The sequence below is a fragment of the Rhinolophus ferrumequinum genome (genome assembly GCF_004115265.2).
Source record: "Rhinolophus ferrumequinum isolate MPI-CBG mRhiFer1 chromosome 15 unlocalized genomic scaffold, mRhiFer1_v1.p scaffold_54_arrow_ctg1_1, whole genome shotgun sequence".
Lineage (NCBI taxonomy): Eukaryota > Metazoa > Chordata > Mammalia > Chiroptera > Rhinolophidae > Rhinolophus > Rhinolophus ferrumequinum.
Genome location: NW_022680357.1, coordinates 4,932,987 through 4,952,664, shown reverse-complemented (window position 1 = coordinate 4,952,664; position 19,678 = coordinate 4,932,987). Strand labels below are relative to the sequence as shown.

At 50.2% G+C, this 19,678-nt stretch overlaps 1 protein-coding gene across 3 annotated transcripts in view; it reads left to right on the top strand.

Annotated features, from left to right (window-relative positions):
* NLRC3 (NLR family CARD domain containing 3) overlaps positions 1 to 19,678 on the top strand; it is a 31,404-nt gene extending 11,726 nt beyond the window's left edge. For 2 of the 3 annotated variants that reach the window (XM_033101378.1, XM_033101381.1), the window contains 16 exons: positions 82 to 1,858; positions 2,839 to 2,925; positions 5,683 to 5,766; positions 6,213 to 6,296; positions 7,731 to 7,814; positions 9,107 to 9,190; positions 9,779 to 9,862; positions 10,526 to 10,609; positions 10,998 to 11,081; positions 11,688 to 11,771; positions 12,262 to 12,345; positions 14,424 to 14,507; positions 14,921 to 15,004; positions 15,674 to 15,757; positions 16,192 to 16,275; positions 16,593 to 19,678. In XM_033101378.1, the coding sequence (XP_032957269.1) occupies positions 82 to 1,858; positions 2,839 to 2,925; positions 5,683 to 5,766; positions 6,213 to 6,296; positions 7,731 to 7,814; positions 9,107 to 9,190; positions 9,779 to 9,862; positions 10,526 to 10,609; positions 10,998 to 11,081; positions 11,688 to 11,771; positions 12,262 to 12,345; positions 14,424 to 14,507; positions 14,921 to 15,004; positions 15,674 to 15,757; positions 16,192 to 16,275; positions 16,593 to 16,683 (3,047 nt within the window). In that variant the 3' untranslated portion in view covers positions 16,684 to 19,678. The remainder of the gene's footprint in view (positions 1 to 81; positions 1,859 to 2,838; positions 2,926 to 5,682; positions 5,767 to 6,212; positions 6,297 to 7,730; positions 7,815 to 9,106; positions 9,191 to 9,778; positions 9,863 to 10,525; positions 10,610 to 10,997; positions 11,082 to 11,687; positions 11,772 to 12,261; positions 12,346 to 14,423; positions 14,508 to 14,920; positions 15,005 to 15,673; positions 15,758 to 16,191; positions 16,276 to 16,592) is intronic. The other variant, XM_033101380.1, reaches the window with a different exon arrangement.

The following is a 19,678-nucleotide window of genomic DNA, read 5'->3' as shown; positions in this document are numbered from 1 at the left end:
TTCCCGGGTCCTCTCTCCCCTCCCCTCCCTTTGATCCCCAACCCTATCTTTTTGCCCCTTCCCTTCCCCCACCCTCCCCAGCCCTCCCCTCTGGTCTCTGTCCTATAGACTCAAGGATACAGAGGCACCGAGATGCCCTGCTGAGCAAAGTGGGAGGCAGCCTGGAGTCAGGCGGCCCCTCATCCAGGCTGACCAACCTCCTGCTGGTGGAAGGCCTGACGGACCTACAGCTGAGGGAACACGACTTCACCCAGGTGGAAGCCACACGTGGGGGCTGGCACTCCACCAGGACCATTGCCCTGGACAGGCTCTTCCTGCCTCTATCTCGGGTATCCATCCCACCCCGAATCTCCATCACCATTGGGGTGGCCGGTGTGGGCAAGACCACCCTGGTGAGGGACTTTGTCCGCCTCTGGGCTGGGGGGCAGGTCGGCAAGGACTTCTCACTGGTGCTGCCTTTGACCTTCCGGGATCTCAACACCCACGAGAAGCTGTCTGCAGACAGACTCGTCCGCTCTGTCTTTCCGCACGCCGGGGAGTCCGGCATGGAAGCAGCAGCCCTGGCCAAAGTCCTCCTTATCCTGGACGGCCTGGATGAGTGTAAGACGCCTCTGGACTTCTCCAACACCGTGGCCTGCACCGACCCCAAGAAGGAGATCCAGGTGGATCACCTGATTACCAACATCATCCGGGGCAACCTCTTCCCAGAACTTTCTGTCTGGGTCACCTCCCGCCCCAGCACGGCTGGCCAGATCCCAGGGGGCCTGGTGGACCGGATGACTGAGATCCGGGGCTTTAACGAAGAGGAGATCAAAGAGTGTTTGGAGCAGATGTACCCCGAGGACCAAGTCCTCTTGGGCTGGGTCCTGAGTCAGGTACAAGCCAACAGGTCCCTGTACCTGATGTGCACCGTCCCAGCCTTCTGCCAGCTTGCGGGGTCAGTGCTGGGCCACTTGTGCCGCCACAGGCGGGGGCCCCAGGATGCAGGGCTGTGGCCTCCAAGGACCCTGTGTGAACTCTACTCCTGGCACTTCAGGATGGCCCTCGGTGGCGAGGGCCAGGAGAAGGGCAAGACGAGCCCTCGCATTGAGCAGCTGGCCCATGGCGGCCGCAAGATGGTGGGGACACTGGGCCGGCTGGCGTTCCACGGGCTGGTCAAGAAGAAGTATGTGTTCTATGAGCCAGACCTGAAGGCGTTCGGTGTGGACCTTGCTGTGCTGCAGAGCGCTCTGTGCAGCTGCTTCCTCCAGCGGGAGGAGACCCTGGTTTCCTCGGTGGCCTATTGCTTCGCCCACCTGTCCCTGCAGGAGTTCGTGGCGGCCCTATACTACTACAGTGCGTCCAAGAGGGCCATCTTCGACCTCTTCACTGAGGGCGGCATGTCCTGGCCCCGGCTGGGCTTCCTCACTCATTTCAGGAGCGCAGCCCAGAGGGCCATGCAGGCCGAGGACGGGCGGCTGGATGTGTTCCTGCGCTTCCTCTCGGGCCTCTTGTCTCCACGGGTCAATGCCCTGCTGGCTGGCTCCTTGCTGGCCCCAGGCGAGCATCAGGGCTCCCGGGCCCAGGTGGCCGAGCTCCTGCAGTGCTGCCTGCGCCCCGACGTGGCGGTCAGCGCCCGGGCTGTCAACATCTTGCACTGCCTGCACGAGCTGCAGCACACGGAGCTGGCCCGCAGTGTGGAGGAGGCCATGGAGAGTGGGGGCCTGGCTGGGCTGACTGGCCCCCAGCACCGTGCTGCACTGGCCTACTTCCTGCAGGTGTCGGATGCCTGCGCCCAGGAAGCCAACCTGTCCCTCTGCCTCAGCCAGGGCGTCCTCCAGAGCCTGCTGCCCCAGCTGCTGTACTGCCGGAGCCTCAGGTGGGTGCCAGAGTGGGGTGTGCAGGGTACGTGGGCAGAGGACCTGGAAGGTGCCTACCCTCCACCATGCCCCTCTGCGTCAGTGTCCTGGGGCTGCTGTAAAAAGGACCCCAACCTGGGTTGCTTAAAACAATAGAAACTTATTCTCGCACAGTCTGGCATCCAGAGTCCAAGATCAAGGTGCGGGCAGGGCCGTGCTCCCTCTGACACCAGGGTAGGATCCTTCCTGCCTCTCTAACTTGTGATGTTGCCAGCAATCCTTGGCTTATCGAAGCATCACTCCAATCTCTGCTTCCATCATTACTCCAATCTGCCTCCATGGTCACATGGCCATCTTCTCTGCGTCTGTCTTCACATAGCGCTCTCCTTGCTTATGAGGACACCGGTCACACTGATGACAGGCCCACCCCACTTCAGCATGAGCTCATCTTAACTAATTACATCTGCCACGACCCTATTTGCAAATCAGGTCCCATTCCTGAGGCACTGGGGGGTTAGAATGCCAGCATATCTTTTGGGAGGACACAGTTCAACCCATAACACCCTGTGAACCATCCCAGTGCTGACAGAAGCCACCCCCACTCACTCCATCCTCAGCTCATCTTCTGCCCACTGCTCTAGACTCTAGCAGGGGCTAAGGGGAAGGTCGTAGGACCTGAGAGCAGCTTCCACGTCCTCAGAAGGAGGAGAGTTAGCAACTGATGTCCCACACATGCACACAGTGTGTGGGGTTACTGGGCAGGTACCCCTCTGGGTAAGAACCCCAGGACTTATGCTACTGAGCCTCCCAGTTCACCTCTGTAGGAAAGCTCTGAGCACGGTGGGTGTGTTGGCTCAGCTGCACAGCGAGACCTGCACTGGGATGGAGAAGAGGGAAAGGGAGACGACCCCAGTCTGGGCCCGCTCTGCTGCCCTGATGACAGGTCTCATCCCTCCCGTGGGCAGTGGTACCACTCACTGTTGCTGTTTCTCCCGACCAGGCTGGATGCCAACCAGTTCCAGGACCCCATGATGGAGCTGCTGGGCAGCGTGCTGAGCGGGAAGGACTGTCGTATTCAGAGGATCAGGTAGCGTTGACCCAGGAGACCCAGGCTGCCTGCCTCTTGTAGTCTGGGGGCTCCTTTCCCATCCTCCTCTCTGCTCAACTGGCCAGTGGGGCTTTCAAGGAGTGGTATCTTTGAAGCATCTGTCTCAGGATGGGGACTGATTATTGCTGCCCATTCCAGAAAGTTCCAGAGGCTCTGGTACCTCATCTGTAAGAAGAGAGAAAAGATATGGTAGGGGTCAGAGGCTATGGTAGACATAGAAGCACTTCTCCAAATACTGTATGTACTGACATGGTACCAGGACCAATTTTCTCTCAGCTCCTCTCAAAGTTTGCCCTCAAGCAGATTCTGGGCACAGGATTGCATCTTTAAATACAATTTAAATTTTCTTAATTAAAAAAATGTAAACATTGCACCTTTAATGTAATCAGACGAGAAGTTTATATGCTGACTGCAGAACAGCTCTATGTGCTTAGGAAATCTCTCCTGTAATAATTTCCACCTCTGAGTAATGCCCTGGTTTGTAGTTGAAATGATGCCATGAACGGAGGGTGGCGTTCAGAGAACTGCGGAGGTGACTCTGGAGAACAGGACCCAGAGAGTAATTTTTCATCCTCTCACAGGCTCTGAGTTCTGAAATAATCTTTATTTGAAAATATAAGAATGAGTCAGCAGTAAAACAGTCACTGAGGACATTGGTTAGAGTGGTAGTCTCCGTGTGACCTTGTGCAGATACCTCTGTGTCTAAGGAAGGTAAAAATGAGGTTAAAATAGTACCTACCTGTGAGTTCAGGGGTCACTATGACCACCCTCAGGTTTAACGATTCACTAGAACTCACAGGACTCAAAAAAGCTGTCATATCCACAGTTACAGTTCATTACATTGAAAGAATACAGATTAAAATCTGTAAAGGGAAAAGGTGCATGGAGCAGAGTCCAGCTGTCCCCTCCCAGTGGCACCAACTTCCAGCTGTCCCTTCCCAGTGGAGTCGTACAGACTGCGCTTCCTTCTTCCAGTGATGACATTGACAACACACATGAAGCATTTCAACCAGGGAAGCTTACTCTAGCCTTGGTGTCCAGAGTTTTTATTGGGGGTCGGCCACAAAGACATGCCTGACCTCCTGCATATTGACCTTATTCTCTAGCCCCTCCAGAGGTTAAGCTGACACTGCATGGCCCAAGGTCCCCAACATAAATCACACTGTGAGATAAACTATTCAGCAAAACCCAAGGCCTCCAGGTAAGCAGAGACATTCTTATCCGGCAAGACATTCCAAGAGCTTGAAGGTCATTTCTCAGGAGCTGGGGGACAAGGTTTGTCCTTTACTGCACACTGCCTCCTAGAATACTTTTGAAGCCCAATGAGTTAATTCAAGGAAAATACTTAGGACAGGACACAGGCACAAAGAAAGCACTGTATAAGGGTGGTTATTATTAGCAGACTTCCTTTGCCTTGTTAGCCAGAGATATAAATGCAATCCATTTGAAAGAAACATGATATAACAACTTCTCATTATTAATATTTTGCCTTCATGGGAGCCTTCAGCAAAGTTGTCAACTTCCAGTGTTTGGCTTAAAGGAGTCAGATCAGATCGTGCTCAGGAATTTTTCTGAACAAAGCCAAACATTTCCTCTATGGCGACATGCTCTTCTTTACCTCTCTGGTCCTGAGTGCCACATGCCTGTTTGAAATGCCCCAGGGATCCGTCACAAAACATACGTGGCTCATGAAATACTAATAAAAGGTAAAAATCCTGGAGGTGATGGGGGTCGACAGAGGCTCTCTACAAGGTCTATATAGAAGGTGGTCTGGATGAATGGTCTTCAAACTTAAAGCAGCAGGATCCTTTTTAAAGTGGCATATCAGGCAGAATCCCAGTAAGTCAGAGAGACAAAGGGGGAAGCTACTGGGATTGAAAGAAGAGGGGGTGGGCCCAGAGCCCAAGCACTTGGCTCCCTCTTAGACTCCTGATGGCTCCTGAAGCTTTTCTGTGGAACCGTAGGTGCCCTTAAAACACAGCTTGAAAAGCACTGAGGAATCTAATTGTATCCCGTGGGGCTGCCCCACAGTTTTAAATGTCTAAGAAACATTGAACCTCATCAGCTACAATTTCTGAAATTGGGTACATGAAGCAACATTAGATTGATCCACCAGTATATTCCTGGAATAGCCCTTTCAAGACAGCTACAGATGTACTTTTTTACTTTACAGTTAGATCTGTAACAACGCTACCATTTTCCTTTCTTGCATTAGAGAGAGGGCTGGAACCAGAAGTGTGCTAGAACTATGAGTTCATGAGAGCTGATTGTTAAATTTTCAGGAATTTGTGAAAACTGTGAGTGCTTCAAATTGTCCATGGTAGGAGTGTTTACACCATAGAAATTGGCCAATGCTACACGTTAGGGTTTTTGTATTTTGGTTTTTCCTGAGAGCCAGCTTTCTAGCTCACCACTGGCTGGGGTCCACGTGGTAGACTTCTGTCACTACCCATCCTCTTTGCTGTGTTGTGTACAGGCTGTTTTGCTAGATTCTGGCGAAACTTTTCCTTGGGACCCTTTGCCAGTGTGAAGATCTGTCTGCCCATTCTGGCCCTACCTTGCCCGGCTCAGAAGCTCTCCTGGGCCTGGCAATCTGTTCCAGGACTCACCTGATCTCCACCTGTGTCCAGGCCCTGATGCTGGTGAAGCTGAGGGGCTTGGATCACGAGCCTGGAGTTGAGGTGATGAGATTTCTACTTGCAATAACCAACCACTCGTCTCCTTCTCCTTGGGCAGCTTGGCTGAGAACCAGATCAGCAACAAAGGGGCCAAAGCTCTGGCCAGATCCCTCCTTGTCAACAGAAGTCTGACTGCTCTAGAGTAAGTACAATACCAATCTTTCACCATTGGGATAGGGAGCGCTGTGAGACATCTTGTGACGTTCCCTAGACCACATTCTCCCCTGCGTGGGTTGGAAAGTCAGCTGAGCAAGCAAAGTCATGGTTCCTGCTCAGCTATTGGGACTCACCCAGGAAGCACCAGAATTTTGGTCCTGAACCTGGTGTTATCATTCTCCTCTCCACACTTGGCCCAAGCCTACTCGTCCATCAGATCCTGCTTTCTTCTCCCAGTCACACGAGGCCACCTTTGGAAATTCCTTCCTTGTTTGCCTACATAAGGGTCTCTGCCCCAGTTTCACCAAACATGAAATCCTAAGCCCTGATACATTCTTTTCAAGGAGCATAGATTTAAAAGTCAGTGTAACTTCTGTTCCTCTGGAAATTGGATGAAAGAGAATGGTTCTGTCTCTCGCTTCCTTCCGTCAGCCTCCGCAGTAACTCCATTGGACCCCAAGGAGCCAAGGCGCTGGCAGATGCTCTGAAGATTAACCGTACTCTGGCCTCTCTGAGGTACATGTCACCTGCTACCCCCTGGAAAGGGAACAAAAAACCTCCTCAGGTACCACCCATGGAGTGGGAGGTGATTCAAAATGGCGACCATGAAATACCAGCTCTCACTCAGTGGTCACTACAGGATCTTGTATCCTAAGCAAATTTCCAAGTTCCAGGTCCTCTCTGGTCATTGTGCTTGTATTCATGATCTGAGGAGGGAATAGAGAAGAAGGGGTCTGGACGTACGTAAAGGTGGAAAGGCAAAATAATCGATGAGGAAAACTTTTTGTCTTCCATTGAATGAGAAATACCCAAGGCCATGTTGTCAGAACATTCACCTGAGGTGTTTTCCAAGACATTGAAAGCCCATCCTCCAGAAGATTCCTGTGGTTCGGTGCGGTTTGCTGTGCTCCTTTGAGGGGCCAGTGTTTGTATCCATTCTTCGTTGAATGTGTACCTTCATTGCGTTGTTTTGTTTTTTCATTTATTTTTATTGAGGTGAAAGTCACACACAATTCATCATTCCAGAGTGTTCAGTTCAGTGACATAGAATACACTCACAACTGTGCCACTATCACATCTAGTTCCAAAATCTAGTTTCATCCTCCTCAAAGGAGACCCTGTACTGATTAGCAGTGACTTCCCATTGTCCCCTCCCTTCAGCAACCACCAAATCTGCTTTCCGTCTCTATGGATTTGCTTATTCTGGATATTTCACATGAATCATGAAATAATTCCTTTTGTGTCCGTCTTTCACTTAACATCGTGTTTTCAAGGTTCATCCACAACGTGGCCTGTATTAGTACTTCATGCGATTTTATGATTGAATAACATTCCATTGTGTGGCGAGACCATACTTGTTTATCCACTCATCAGCTAATGGACATTTGGGTTGTTTCCACCTCTTGGCAATGCGGCTATACACATTCGTGTACAGTATTTGAGTACATGTTTTAAGTTATTTTGGGTAGATACCTCGGAGTGGAATTTGCTTAAATTAGTGGAATGAAACACAGTAATTCTATGTTAACCTTTTGTGGAACCACCAGACTGTTTTCTGCTGCAGCTGCACCATTTTACAGTCCCACCAGCAGTGGAAGAAGGTTCCAATTTCTCCACATCCTCACTAACTCTTGAGTGCTGTGGCTTTCAGCTGTAATTAGGACAACCTAGCTATCATTATCCAGATACTATGGGCACCTTGTCCCCAATCAGCAGGCAAGTGCCTAGAGACCTCAAGGGAAACCTAAGGCCAAAGCAGCAGAGGGAAGGGCCAACTGTTCCCCAGTTCCCGTGTGGTGGGCAGTGAGGGCAAGTAGTGTCAAAGCCCCTTCTCACTGAGGTCAGGTGCTGTCTCCCTTGGGCATTGGTGACACTGTGGTCGGGGTTCAGGCCACCACTGAGTGTCTTTTTATGCCCCTTTAGCATTACACCTCTTCCTTGTCTCCACAGCCTCCAGAGCAACAGAATCAGGGATGATGGTGCCAGATCCTTGGCTGAGGCCTTGGCTGCCAACCGGACCCTCTCTGTGCTGCAGTGAGTGGACATGATGGCCAGCAGAGAGCCTCCCCTGTCGTCTCCTTCTCCAAGGGCCTCTCTGTCTGTTTCCTGCAAGTAGGGATGGATGGGCCATAGTCCTGAGGCTTTCTGACCCATCTGGATGGCCCCTGGAAAACTAGGTGCCCATTGCTTTTCCAGAGAACAGGTGTTGGGCAAATACTTAAAAATAAAGCCTCCTGCTAATCCAGAAAATCCTCTCCACAAATGTCGGAACAACAAAACAGTTTTATTACTTTAATAAACATTCAACTAGACTGCAACGTGCATCATAGGCAATCACCAATGAGATTGCAAAGACAGAAAGAAATCACACCCTTTTCCATAGCCAAGTGGACACAACCCAAGATAAAAAACAACTTGTCCTCAAGAAGGAGGACTGGACAGCACCATTTGTTATCCATAGTTTGTCCTAAATTAGCCTGGTAGTTGGGGTAGCCATCTGTGTTTGTTAATTGCCTTTAGCCAAAGGAAAGTTAAAACCTTTTATCTTCATGACAAGCAGGCACTTACAACTTGGAAGCTGTGCTATCTTCTTTGATGCGTACATTTCAAAGAGATGGTTCCAAGGCCCTTACAAAAGACAGTCCTAGGCTCTAAGCCTAGGCAAGAGTCTTTTATTTAGCTTTTAAAAAGATTTGCATACTTCTCAAAGGGACAGGGAAAGGATTTACAATCCCAACAAGGAAATACTCTAAGAAAAGGGAGAGGGAGGTCTCTTTCCTTTCTGGAACCAGGGGAAATTCCCTTTTGTTTAGAGTGTATTTAGCCTCCTGAAAAAGAGAGCCTGCCCTGCCTGTCCTCCTAGGATGAGCACAGGGGTTCTCCCGCAACACCCCCTCCTCCAGGTTTAGTATGAGAAGTAGTAGCTTTTAAAGAAGAACCTTAGTGGAGGGTCTGTCCTAGGAAGACCGAAGGGTTGGGAGGCAGGCTGCTGGCTGGTCTACATGGAGGTAGGCTGTTGAGAATTGAGAGGGTTGTATGGGTAAGGGGCCAGTGGGACTCGGACGTGGAAGTCCCCACTCAGGAGATTTCTGGGTATTGTGTGTCTGCTAGTCACTGCTTTCCAGCTTCTGACAATGGGGGGCCTGGCCACCTTGCCTCTCCCTCTTCACGTAACGTCAATCTCTTGGCATCATCTGCAAACCTTTCCTGGGGACCCTCCTCCCAGGCTGTGACATGGAGATGGTACTCAGCTCTCAGACCTCTCACCTTGTATCAGTGTCCTTGGCCTGGGAGTGGCTGTGACCAGCTCTGCTCCTCTCTCACAGCCTGCAGAAGAACACCATTGGGCCAGTGGGAACCCAGCGGATGGCAAATGCTCTGAAGCAGAACAGGAGTCTGAAGGAGCTCATGTGAGAAACGCAGAAGGGCCAACTTGGTATTCTCGGTGTCTAACACAATGTCCAGCCCACCATAATATTTGTGAACACAGGAAGGGAGAGAGAGGGAGGGAAGCGGGGAGCGAGGGGAGGAAGGAGGGAGGGACTAGTGGATGAGTGAACGGATGAGTGGATGGATGAATGTGTGAGTACAGAACAGCTGGCTTTGGACTCCAAAGCACTGGCTCAGGAAGCTGAAGCCCCAGGTCCCAGGATTAAGTGAGCCACAACTGTCTCAGGTTCACATCCTGCCTTCCCAGCTGTCAGAAGAAAACAGCATTTCCTGGCCACCTGCACAAAAAGTGTCACAAATACCTCTTACTAAACGGTTGGCCCGCCCCCTGCCCCCTGCCTCCTGCCAGGGAGCCAAGGACTTTGCTACCTTGATCTCTTATAAGGAGCAGGTGGTCACTTGCAGAGGCCACTGGCCAACCAGTCTCAAGCAGAACTGTGCACTGGGCACCCTTAAGACAACAAGCAGCCCTCCCCTGGACCCAGATCCCCAGGCCCCACCCTGCCTGGCTGCTCCAGGTCAGCTCACCCGTGTCCCATCTCTTACAGGTTCTCCAGTAACAGCATTGGCGATGGAGGTGCCAAAGCCCTGGCCGAGGCCCTGAAGGTGAACCAGGGCCTGGAGAGCCTGGAGTGAGTCTGCCTGACCACCCTCCAGGAGTGGCAGTGGGCAGAGGATGACTCCGCCCCCTGCCCCACCTGGGTTCCCCATCCAGTAGGTGGGCGGGTCCTGGAGGAGGGCGGTCATTCAGGGCCACTTCCCTGCCAGAACCAAACCAACCACCAACCCTGGGTATACTGTGATCTCAGTGTCTCTCCCTCTATGCCTACCCCACTTGTCCCATCCCACCAGCTCCATTTTCCTGGACAGTAGGGGTTGGTGTTGGTTCTAGAGTTTTCAGAGTGACAAATGCTGAGTGCCCTTTAGAAGCTGGTACAGTTAGCTAAAGGGGGGTCAACTGCAGTGGCCTTAAGGTCGAATCGACACTGGGGAGACCCAACCATGCCACTTTCTCTGGGCTGCAGACACAGCACACCGCCCTCAAAGGCCATTTGGAGCCATCCAAACTAAGGCAGAGTATAAACTTTGGGGCTGGTGTTGCTAGACCCACCTGCCTTGACCTAGCAGGGGCTAGAATGTGGGGGATGGGAGAGGAAAGAGGCATGATGAGAAGTGAAATGTGGAGTGGCTCTTGCCTCTTGGATCCCCCACTCCCTGTTTGCTTCAACTGGACTAGTGGCACCCTTCGGATTCTGAGACAGCCACACCAAGGACACCCTCTCCTCTGTCCACAGCCTGCAGAGCAATTCCATCAGTGATGCAGGAGTGGCAGCGCTGATGGGGGCCCTCTGGGCCAACCAAACCCTCCTCAGCCTCAAGTGAGTCAGTCCCAGCCTCCCTCTCTAACCAGGTGTCCCTTTAGCCAGGGAATCTAAAGGGACCGTGGGACTGGGAAGGAAAGGCTGGTGCTGGGAAGCCCACAGCTACCCCTGTGGGCTGGTTATGGGGAAGGCCTGTGGTTGAGCAGCTTGGTTATAGAGCTGACATCCTGCACGCTTCCTACTCTCGGGAGGGCAGGGGCAGCTGTGGCCGTCGGTCCTGCCGCTCCCTTTAGGCACCCAAGCATGTCTGCCTGCCCCTCACACAGTTCTGGAAGGCCAGGGCCCACCTGAGATTTCTCTGGTTCTAAAAGCGTGAACGCCTAGGCTTGTGTCCCCTGAGGCCTCATTCTACTGGTCAGCAGCTCAAGGTCTTCTCTTTCCTCAGCCTGCGAGAAAACTCCATCAGCTCAGAGGGGGCCCAGCATCTGGCTCGAGCTCTCTGCACCAACAGCACCCTGAAGAACCTGGAGTACGTGAGTCGGGGGCAGGCCATGTTCTCTAAGGCTCCTTTATGCCCAGGGCCTCGCCCACCCACAGCACAGAGTCTGATGGGCCAGACCCTTGGAACCCTTGCCATTGTACAAGGCTAGAGAAGGACCTGGCTAGGAGAGGGTGGCCAGGAGACCTGGCCCCTGGTGGCAACCCTGACACAATTTCCCCACTCTCATGTCATAAATTACATAAGGATGAATCTAGCAACGACTCTGCCTGACCCCCTCCCTCCATCCCACGGTGAAGGCTGAGCATTTGGAAGGGGCCATGTTGTGAGGGGCAGCACAGTACAGGGGTCAGGAGTGAGTCCCTGGGCACCTCTGCCACCTCCTGGTGGGTGACCTATCCTGGAACCCCACTGAGCTGAGGCTGGGCCCACCCCCATGCGGTTATCAGGATTTGTTACAATAGTCCAGGGCACACTCCTGGTACATGCAAGTGCTCCATAAGCATGAGCTAGGCCATCCTAGCAGATCTGATGCAGTCCTGGGTTGAAGGGGAGCAGTCTAGATTCCCCGGGGAGCAAGGACAAGGGACTTCACTGCCAGCTCCTACTCACTTGCCCCTGTTCCCCTCTTCCCAGCCTGACAGCCAACCTCCTCCACGACCAGGGCGCCCAGGCCATCGCAGTGGCAGTGAGAGAAAACCACACCCTCACATCCCTTCAGTGAGTCCTCGGGGCCCCACCCACCCCGTCCCCTGTGCAGAGCTGCAGGGCTACACCCAAACCACCAACGCAGGAGACCAAGTCCAGCTTTAGGCACCCCCACGTTCTCTGGGGCCTCTAGCAGGCTGCAGGCAGCCGCCAACAGAGGCCACTGGCCATGTCCCCTGCTCTGCTTCCTGAGGATGATCCACGGAGAGGCCAATGGGTGCCCATGGCTGTGCCTCCGTGTCACAGGCTTCATTCAGGGGCCATCTGGAGTCTTTATTGAGCCTGTCCCTGCACCCACCCCTAACCAGAGGGTGAATGCTGACCCCTTGGGACTAAGCCTGAGGAGGGTTGCAGTTTGGCCCATCAGTGGCCAGAACCCTTCCTGCAGGGACTTGATCCCCTAGTGTCAGACTCTCCTGAGAGAAGCCCCCGCTTTCTGGAGCCCGAAGACCTCCTGGGCTCTGCCCTGGGCGACACGGTCATGTGGTCTGTGTCTGCCCAGCCTGCAGTGGAACTTCATCCAAGCCGGTGCTGCCAAGGCCCTGGGACAAGCACTACAATTCAACAGGAGCCTGACCAGCCTCGAGTAAGTGGGGCCTCCACAGGGCCCACGGGGAGGGCAGGGTGCAGGGGAATCTGAAAGCTTGGGGCCCACCAGGTGCAGGGATCATGCCCTCAGCACATGGTCTCCTCTCCCTAAGGCCACAGGCATGTTTCCATCCTCATCTGTTTTTAAAAACCAACAACTTTATTGAGATATAATCTACCTATTTAATGTGTACAGTTTACTGGTTTCTAGTAGTCAGTTGCGCAACCATCACCACAGTCAATTTTAGAACATTTCCATCACCCTGAAAGGAAACCCGGACCCATCAGCAGTCACTCCTCATTCTCCCCTGCCCCTGGCAACCAGCAATTTACTGTCTCCATGGATTTACCTCTTCTTGACTTTTCATATAAATGAAATCACACAATGTGTAGTCTTTTGTGACTGAGGTCTCTCGTTTAGTATGTTTTCAAGGTTCATTCACATTGTTGTATGTGTCAGTACTTCATCCCTTTTATGACTGAGGAACACTCCACTGTATGGCTAGAACAGTTTGTTTATCCATTCATCTTTTGATGAACACTTGGATTGTTTCCACTTTTTGGTTATTATGAATAATGCTGCCATAAACATTAACGTACAAGTTTCCGCGTGGACGTAAGCTTTTAGTTGTCTCGTGTATCTGGGAACGGAATTGCTGGGTCAAACGGTAACTGTGTTGAACCTTCTGAGTCTCATCTGCTTTTGATGCTGACTACTTCTCCCTGTTTCCAGGATGTCCCATCACTGGCTAGTTCTTCTGTTTGACTCTGAAATACTGTGTTCCTGTGACTCTGAAGTTCCTGTGTTCCTCAGGGTTTCGTCCTAGGCCACCTTCCCGTGAATGACATCTCTTTTCTGGAAGCACTCCTCCTCTCCTGCCTTCAAAGTCCCAATGGCCCCACATCTGTATCCCAGCCCTCTGTGCTGAGCTCCAAACCCATGTGTCCACTGTCCACTCTGCACCTTAGGTGTCTCACGGTACTTCAAATTGCCTGACTTATCTCCTCCATAAGCCCAGTTCTTGGTTCCCCATCTCACGAATAGAACCAGCCAACCAACTATGCAAAGTAGAAACATCGCCTTCCCTCTTTTCCAAGTCCCGTCAATTCATTTCCTAGTGCTGTCGATTCTCCTCCCAATGTCCCACCCCCACGGCCACTGTCCAGGCCACCAGCGTCACTCACCTGTATTACTGCAGCAGCCTCCACACCCAGTTCATCCTCTCATACTGCTGCCCAAGATCTTTCCAAAACACGCATCTGTCCCCGTCCTGCTGAGACATTTCAGTGCCTGCTCAGTGCCTGCAGAGGGAAGCCGACCTTTAGCATGGCTTCTAGGGCCCCCAAACATCTGCTTCCTTTGTACCCCTCAGCCTCGTCTCGTACTCCAGACGACTCAATTTCACTGGGTTCCTTAGATGAGCTAGGTCCTCTCTCCCGTCTCTTATTCTTCAGGTCTTGGTTTAGACCTATTTCTTCTGGGCAGCCTGTGACCACCCCGGGCTGGGAGACCTCCCTGCAGCCTGCACACGGCCTTTGGTGACTGTTCATCCACCACGTGTCCACGCCTAAGTTCCCAGTAGGAAGAACGGGGCTTGCTAGTGCACAATACACAGTCAGTGCTGTTAACATCAGTACTGCAAACTGCTCCCTTAAACACGCCCAAGTCCACTTGCACTAAACTCTTACTTAATCATTTACTGCTCCAGGGCCAGCTGTTTCTTCCAATGTGGAAAAGAAAAGATGTAAAACGCTGACTAGCAATAGCCCGGGGATCAAGGGCTTCAATTTAGCTTTCTGGTTGGCTTTGGAAAGCATCCCCTATTGTGTCCCAAACCCTTGATGACCGTACTTCCACTTCCTTTTTCTTGTTTGCCTCTGGGGTCCAGACTCCAGACCCCTCTCCATGTTGATAAGGAGGCCATGGGGCTGCAGTGGCCACACAGGATGACCCTGGGAGTCTAGTCTATGGTGTGTGTGGTCTGTATTAAATAGAAGGTCCAAGCTCAGCTAAGCACATCATGCTAGAAGCTGGCCCTGTGCCCCATGTGCCCCGGGGTCACTGTCTGTGTTCAGTTTGCAGGAGAACGCCATCGGGGACGAAGGTGCCTGTGCGGTGGCCAACGCGCTGAAGGCAAACACGGCCCTCACTGCTCTCTAGTAAGTCCTGATGTGCATGGCCGCACAGGAAGCCAGCCCTTCACCATCCTTTCATAGAAAACCCCATTTCTGTTTCCCCGTCAAGGAAGGTGTATTTGATTTTCCTTATTAGGAAACATCTAGAAAGTTAGAATTGGGGATACAGGGAGTGTTCTCCCCAACTGTCCAGGAGACTACCTCTACTTCCTGTGCCCACAGTCCCAGATTTGTCTGAGGCAGCAGTACAGGCAGGAGATGCAGCATTCTTTGGACAGAGCAAGGACCAACGATTTTCAGTGCTATTTCGCCACTTTCAGCCCTAAGTCAAGGGGTGGTGAAAATGAAGGACGAGTATGGACAGACGCTGGGCCTGGGGCAGGTGTGAGGGCTAAAGAGGCACAACCTGTCTGTGGTGACAGCATCTTCTCTTACAGTCTCCAGGTGGCCTCCATTGGAGCCCCAGGGGCCCAAGCCTTGGGAGAGGCCCTGTCTGTGAACAGAACCTTGGAGATTCTCGAGTAAGTATTTCAGTCTCTGGCTACAGTCTCTTGCCCAAACAAATCAAGCTGTTGATTCAAAATGGATATGGAAGAGAGAAAAAATGTCAACTTACATGAAACAATCATTTAAATCGCTTCACTTAGATCAAGCATGCCCCAGCTTCCCCATTCCCACTTCACCCTTCTCCCTGGGAGTCACTGTGGTCGGTCCTCCTCTCCTTGAGTACCTGCTCTTCCTGGTCTTGCCCCGGCTGCGCACATCCTGAGGCCTTTTAGGGTCCCCTGGGGCGGTCAGTGACCACGTATCTAAGTCTTTGAGATCCAAGAGTTTGGGGCCTCAAGCTCTGTGGGGCTCTCAGGGACGTCCAGGTCCTCCCTACCCCTGCAGTTCTATGATGCCGAGCACACAGGGACCGCTGGAAGAAGCGTCTCCTCTACGCAGTTCTCCTTTCTTTGGAATGCAAAAGGAGCGTGAAGGCCCCAACCAACCACCCAGGTTGGGTCGGCTCACCCCCTCCTCAATGTCCTGCTTGCTCCCCAGAGCCGATGTCCATTCTGTGCCCGGGAGTGAGGCAGGAGCAACCTAACCCCGTGGTTGCTGAGTTCATGCAGCCTCTACCCAGTAGCCCACATGCATCTGAAGACGTATCACTGTCACCGTGCCTTATGTTTCCTCTTTCCTGACAGCTTAAGAGGAAACGCCATTGGTGTGGCCGGAGCCAAAGCCCTGGCAAATGCTCTGAAAGTCAATTCAAGTCTCCGAAGAATCAAGTGAGTGATTGTAGGGACCTACCTGTGCCTCAGAGCAGGTGACTTCTCTGCTGGAACCTCCCCCATGGGATAAGATGCGTTTAGTTTCCTCTGTAGCTGCTTCCTTCTGAATAGAAGTAGTTCAGACTGTTCTGGTTACTATAGTCCCAATATAGCTGCAGATGGGTTTGTTCATTCTTCCTTGCGTAAGTCAGAGGTAAGTTAATTAACATCTGCATTTTTGGTCTTACACCCTGCATGCCACTTGGACAGAACCACCTGGCTCCCTGCAGACTCTGGTCTCAGGGTTAAACGCCACCTCGCTGTTGCTATGGCACCAGTGGACATATCAGCTCCAGAGCTGCCCAAGATGATGAAATGCAGTGCTGCTTCCAGGGGTTTGGAATTCTGTCCTAAATGGTTCACTGTGGTGTCTCCATCTTTTCTCTGCCTAGTCTTCAAGAAAATTCCTTGGGGATGGATGGGGCAATATGTGTTGCCACCGCACTGTCTGGAAACCATGGTCTCCAGCATATCAAGTGAGTAGGACTCAGAAGTATCTGCTCTTTCCCACCACTCTCGCTCACCCTTAGAACTGCTCCCAGATCAGGTCCTACCTTCTGCCCAATTCTCTGAGCCAGCTGACACCCAGGCCCCTCCATTGCGCTGGGGGGAAAGCTGGTATAAGAGGAAGCCATTCAGAGCCTTGTCCATAGGAGGGATCCTAGAAGCACAAAGGTTCCATCCAGAGTTCTGCATTTTATGTAGTGACCACCTACTCTTTACTAAAGAGATCCTGCAGGCCTCTCTAGCCCTTCAGTCAATTTCTCAACTTGTCCTACTTCTTCTCTTCTAGTCTCCAGGGAAATCACATTGGGGAATCTGGTGCCAGGATGATCTCAGAGGCTATCAAGACAAATGCTCCCTCATGTACTGTTGAAATGTGAACCAAACCACTTCCTGGTGGACCAGGCAGGAAGATGGGCAGAGACGCAGCTGGAAGCTTTCAAACAAAAAGACCATTTTCTAGGGTGCCTTCCTGTGGTCTGGGAATGACACTGACCTGCATGTGAGCTGATCTCCTGCAAGGAGGCAGGAAAGGTACTGCCAAAGGAGGTCATGAGCACCTCTCCTGGTCCAGGGTCAGTGCAGGCAGAGGAGAGATGGATACTCTGCTCTGGTACACAGAGGCCATCCACCAAGGGACCCAGGAACTTAGACCTTAAAGCTCAGCAAGTAAGAAGCTCGTCTGAGTTTACTCATACCTTGAGGTCTTCATGTGACCCCAACTTTCTTTTTATTATTGCCTTTTTACACTCACTTGTTGAAAATCATCCCCTTCCCCCTGAAATGAGTTGCCATCTTCCAGCCCATTAAGAATATCAATTTGGCATTGGTGACAGAGGGGACCTCTATTTCTTTTCTCAAAAAGAAAAGGTTTTAGGAGTATGATCCTTCGAGATATATGGGAAAATTATGGGAATTTTTTGAAGAGAAATGAAGGCTTTATAATTATAGAATTCTGGAGATAGAGACAAAAAAAAATACCTTCTCCAAGGTTTTTGCTGCCTTTTATCCATTACAGAATCTCTTTTAGGCATGGATTATGTCTGGCATGTTATTTGGAGTCTGCCACACTGGTTATCGATAGCACATTAAATGTCAATGCCTTAGTAGTGCTATTCTATATTGGGCTTCCAAAACTACTTTTGTGGCTACAGCTTCCCTCTGAGGACAAGCAAGCTGAGCTTCCGTGTGGCAAAAATTCCCTCAGACGTCTGTGTTGAAAGGAAAAAGATCCCAAATGGACACCACAGTTCTCATCAACTAAGTAACCAAGGAAAATGCTTATGAAGATTGTAAAATATTATTTTTAAATTCGAAGAGGAAGCAATGGTGTTCCAAATGTTTCTTTAAAATGAGTATTCAGGCAAGAATCACCAATAGATGCTAAAACATGGATAAAAGCCCATGGAGGAAGAAGATACCCACAGTCTCAAAGTATCATCCCAGAAAGGGTGTTTATAAGGGGAAACAGATACGTTAGAGAAATTGTACAAACGCTGCCTTAACAACGTGATTACACTTAACATCACCAATAATGGGACAAATGGACATCAGGGGCCCCAATGTGATGCACTGAGAAGGACACATCACTGATGCAGTATTCTTGCCAAAAAGATTTACCTGAATCTAATCCAACAACATCCAAATTGAGGGGCATTCTGAAACAAACAAACAAACAAACTAGCCTGACTTCTTCAAATATGTAAATGTCATGAAAAATAAAAAAGGCTGGGGACTGTTTTAAATTGAAGGAGACGTAACAACTTAATGTAAGATCTTTGGATCCTACATTAAGGCTAGAGGGGACAAAAATCAGTTATAAAGAACATTATTTGGAAATTGGGGACATTTGAACATGAGTCTTGTATAGTATTTATTGGATTAGCTTTTTTAAAAGATATTTTTGCTAGATATAGAAGTCTAGATTGAAAGTTTTTTCTTTCAGTACTTTATAGATGTTGCTATACTGTCTTCTGGTTTGTACTGTTTCTGGCTGAGTTGAGAACTCAACAGAACAAGAGCTGCAGTAGCCAAATGCTGGAGAAAGCTGTGTCACGTAAGAACCTACCACTGGAGAAACCTCAGGGCCCAAAGCAGTAGCGAAAAAGTGCGCTCTCCAGGGACTTTGAGAGCAAGCCACACTAGAACTGGAAGGGGAACCCCTACCTCCTCCAAAGTCTCTCGAGCACCCTCTACTGACCAGGCTTAACATCTTGCTGGCTGACAAAGAAGAGATATTACAAGAAATAGCTCCATTATCACAAAGCAGGCAAAAAGGTGAATTTGGAGCTGAGGCAATAAACTGATAGCCAGCACAGGGGGATTTATCTGGTTTTACATATTGGACAGTTTCTATTGCTGTCTTCAGGGTCAGTAATGCTTTCTCCTGCAGTGTTTGATCTGCTCCTAATCCCAGTTTGTATAGTTTCATCTCATTTTTTTAATCTCTAGAAGTTTTGTTTGAGGCGTTCTTTATATCTTTCATAGCTCTCCTTAATATGCTCATGCTTTCCTCTACAATCTACAATATATGGAATATAATTATAACTGTTTGAATGTCCTTTTCTACTAGTTCTATCATCTATCATTTCTGGGTCATTTTTTGGCCTGTTTCTTGATTATTCTCATTATGCCTGATAATTTTTTATTGGATACCAGACATTGGGAATTTTACCTTTCTGGGTGCTATTTTTATATTCCTTAAAATATTCTTGAGCTTTATTCTAGGACTCAATTACTTAGAAACATTTGAATCCTTTCAAAACTTGCTTTTAAGCTTTGTTAGCCAGATTAGCCAATTCTTTATTGTAGGACTACTTTGGCTCAACTTCTGAAGAAATGCTCCATTATTCTGGGTTTCTCTACCTGATGCCCAAGTCAAGAAAACTGTCTACAATAGACACTGTAAAAATCCAGGTATAAAAGATTGTGAAATCCTTCTTACCCTAAATAGTAGCATCTACCCAACTGATATGCATGTTTTCAATATGAAGTATGAATTTAAGCAGAATGACTCCTAATGTAGACTTTACTTCATCAGTTTCTCTGTCATTCAACCACTCCCATTCTATGACCTAGTTCCCTTCAATTAAAAAGCATGTTTTCCTTGCATAAATAAATAAATAAATGCAAGCCCTCTGCCCCTCCAAAATGTTCTTTGCCCTCTCTTTTCACTTGTGACTATCCACTTTTCTGAAGAGTCTTCAATACTCACTGTGTTGATTTCAAATTCCAACCTCTTTTCAACCCATCACTTGCTGTCTGACTTCTGGCTAAGGTCACCACAGATTTCCTAATTGCGAATGTCAATGGCCTCCTTGACTCCACCTCATTTACAACAAGGATCTAGCACTTGCTCACCTCTCTCTTCCTTGG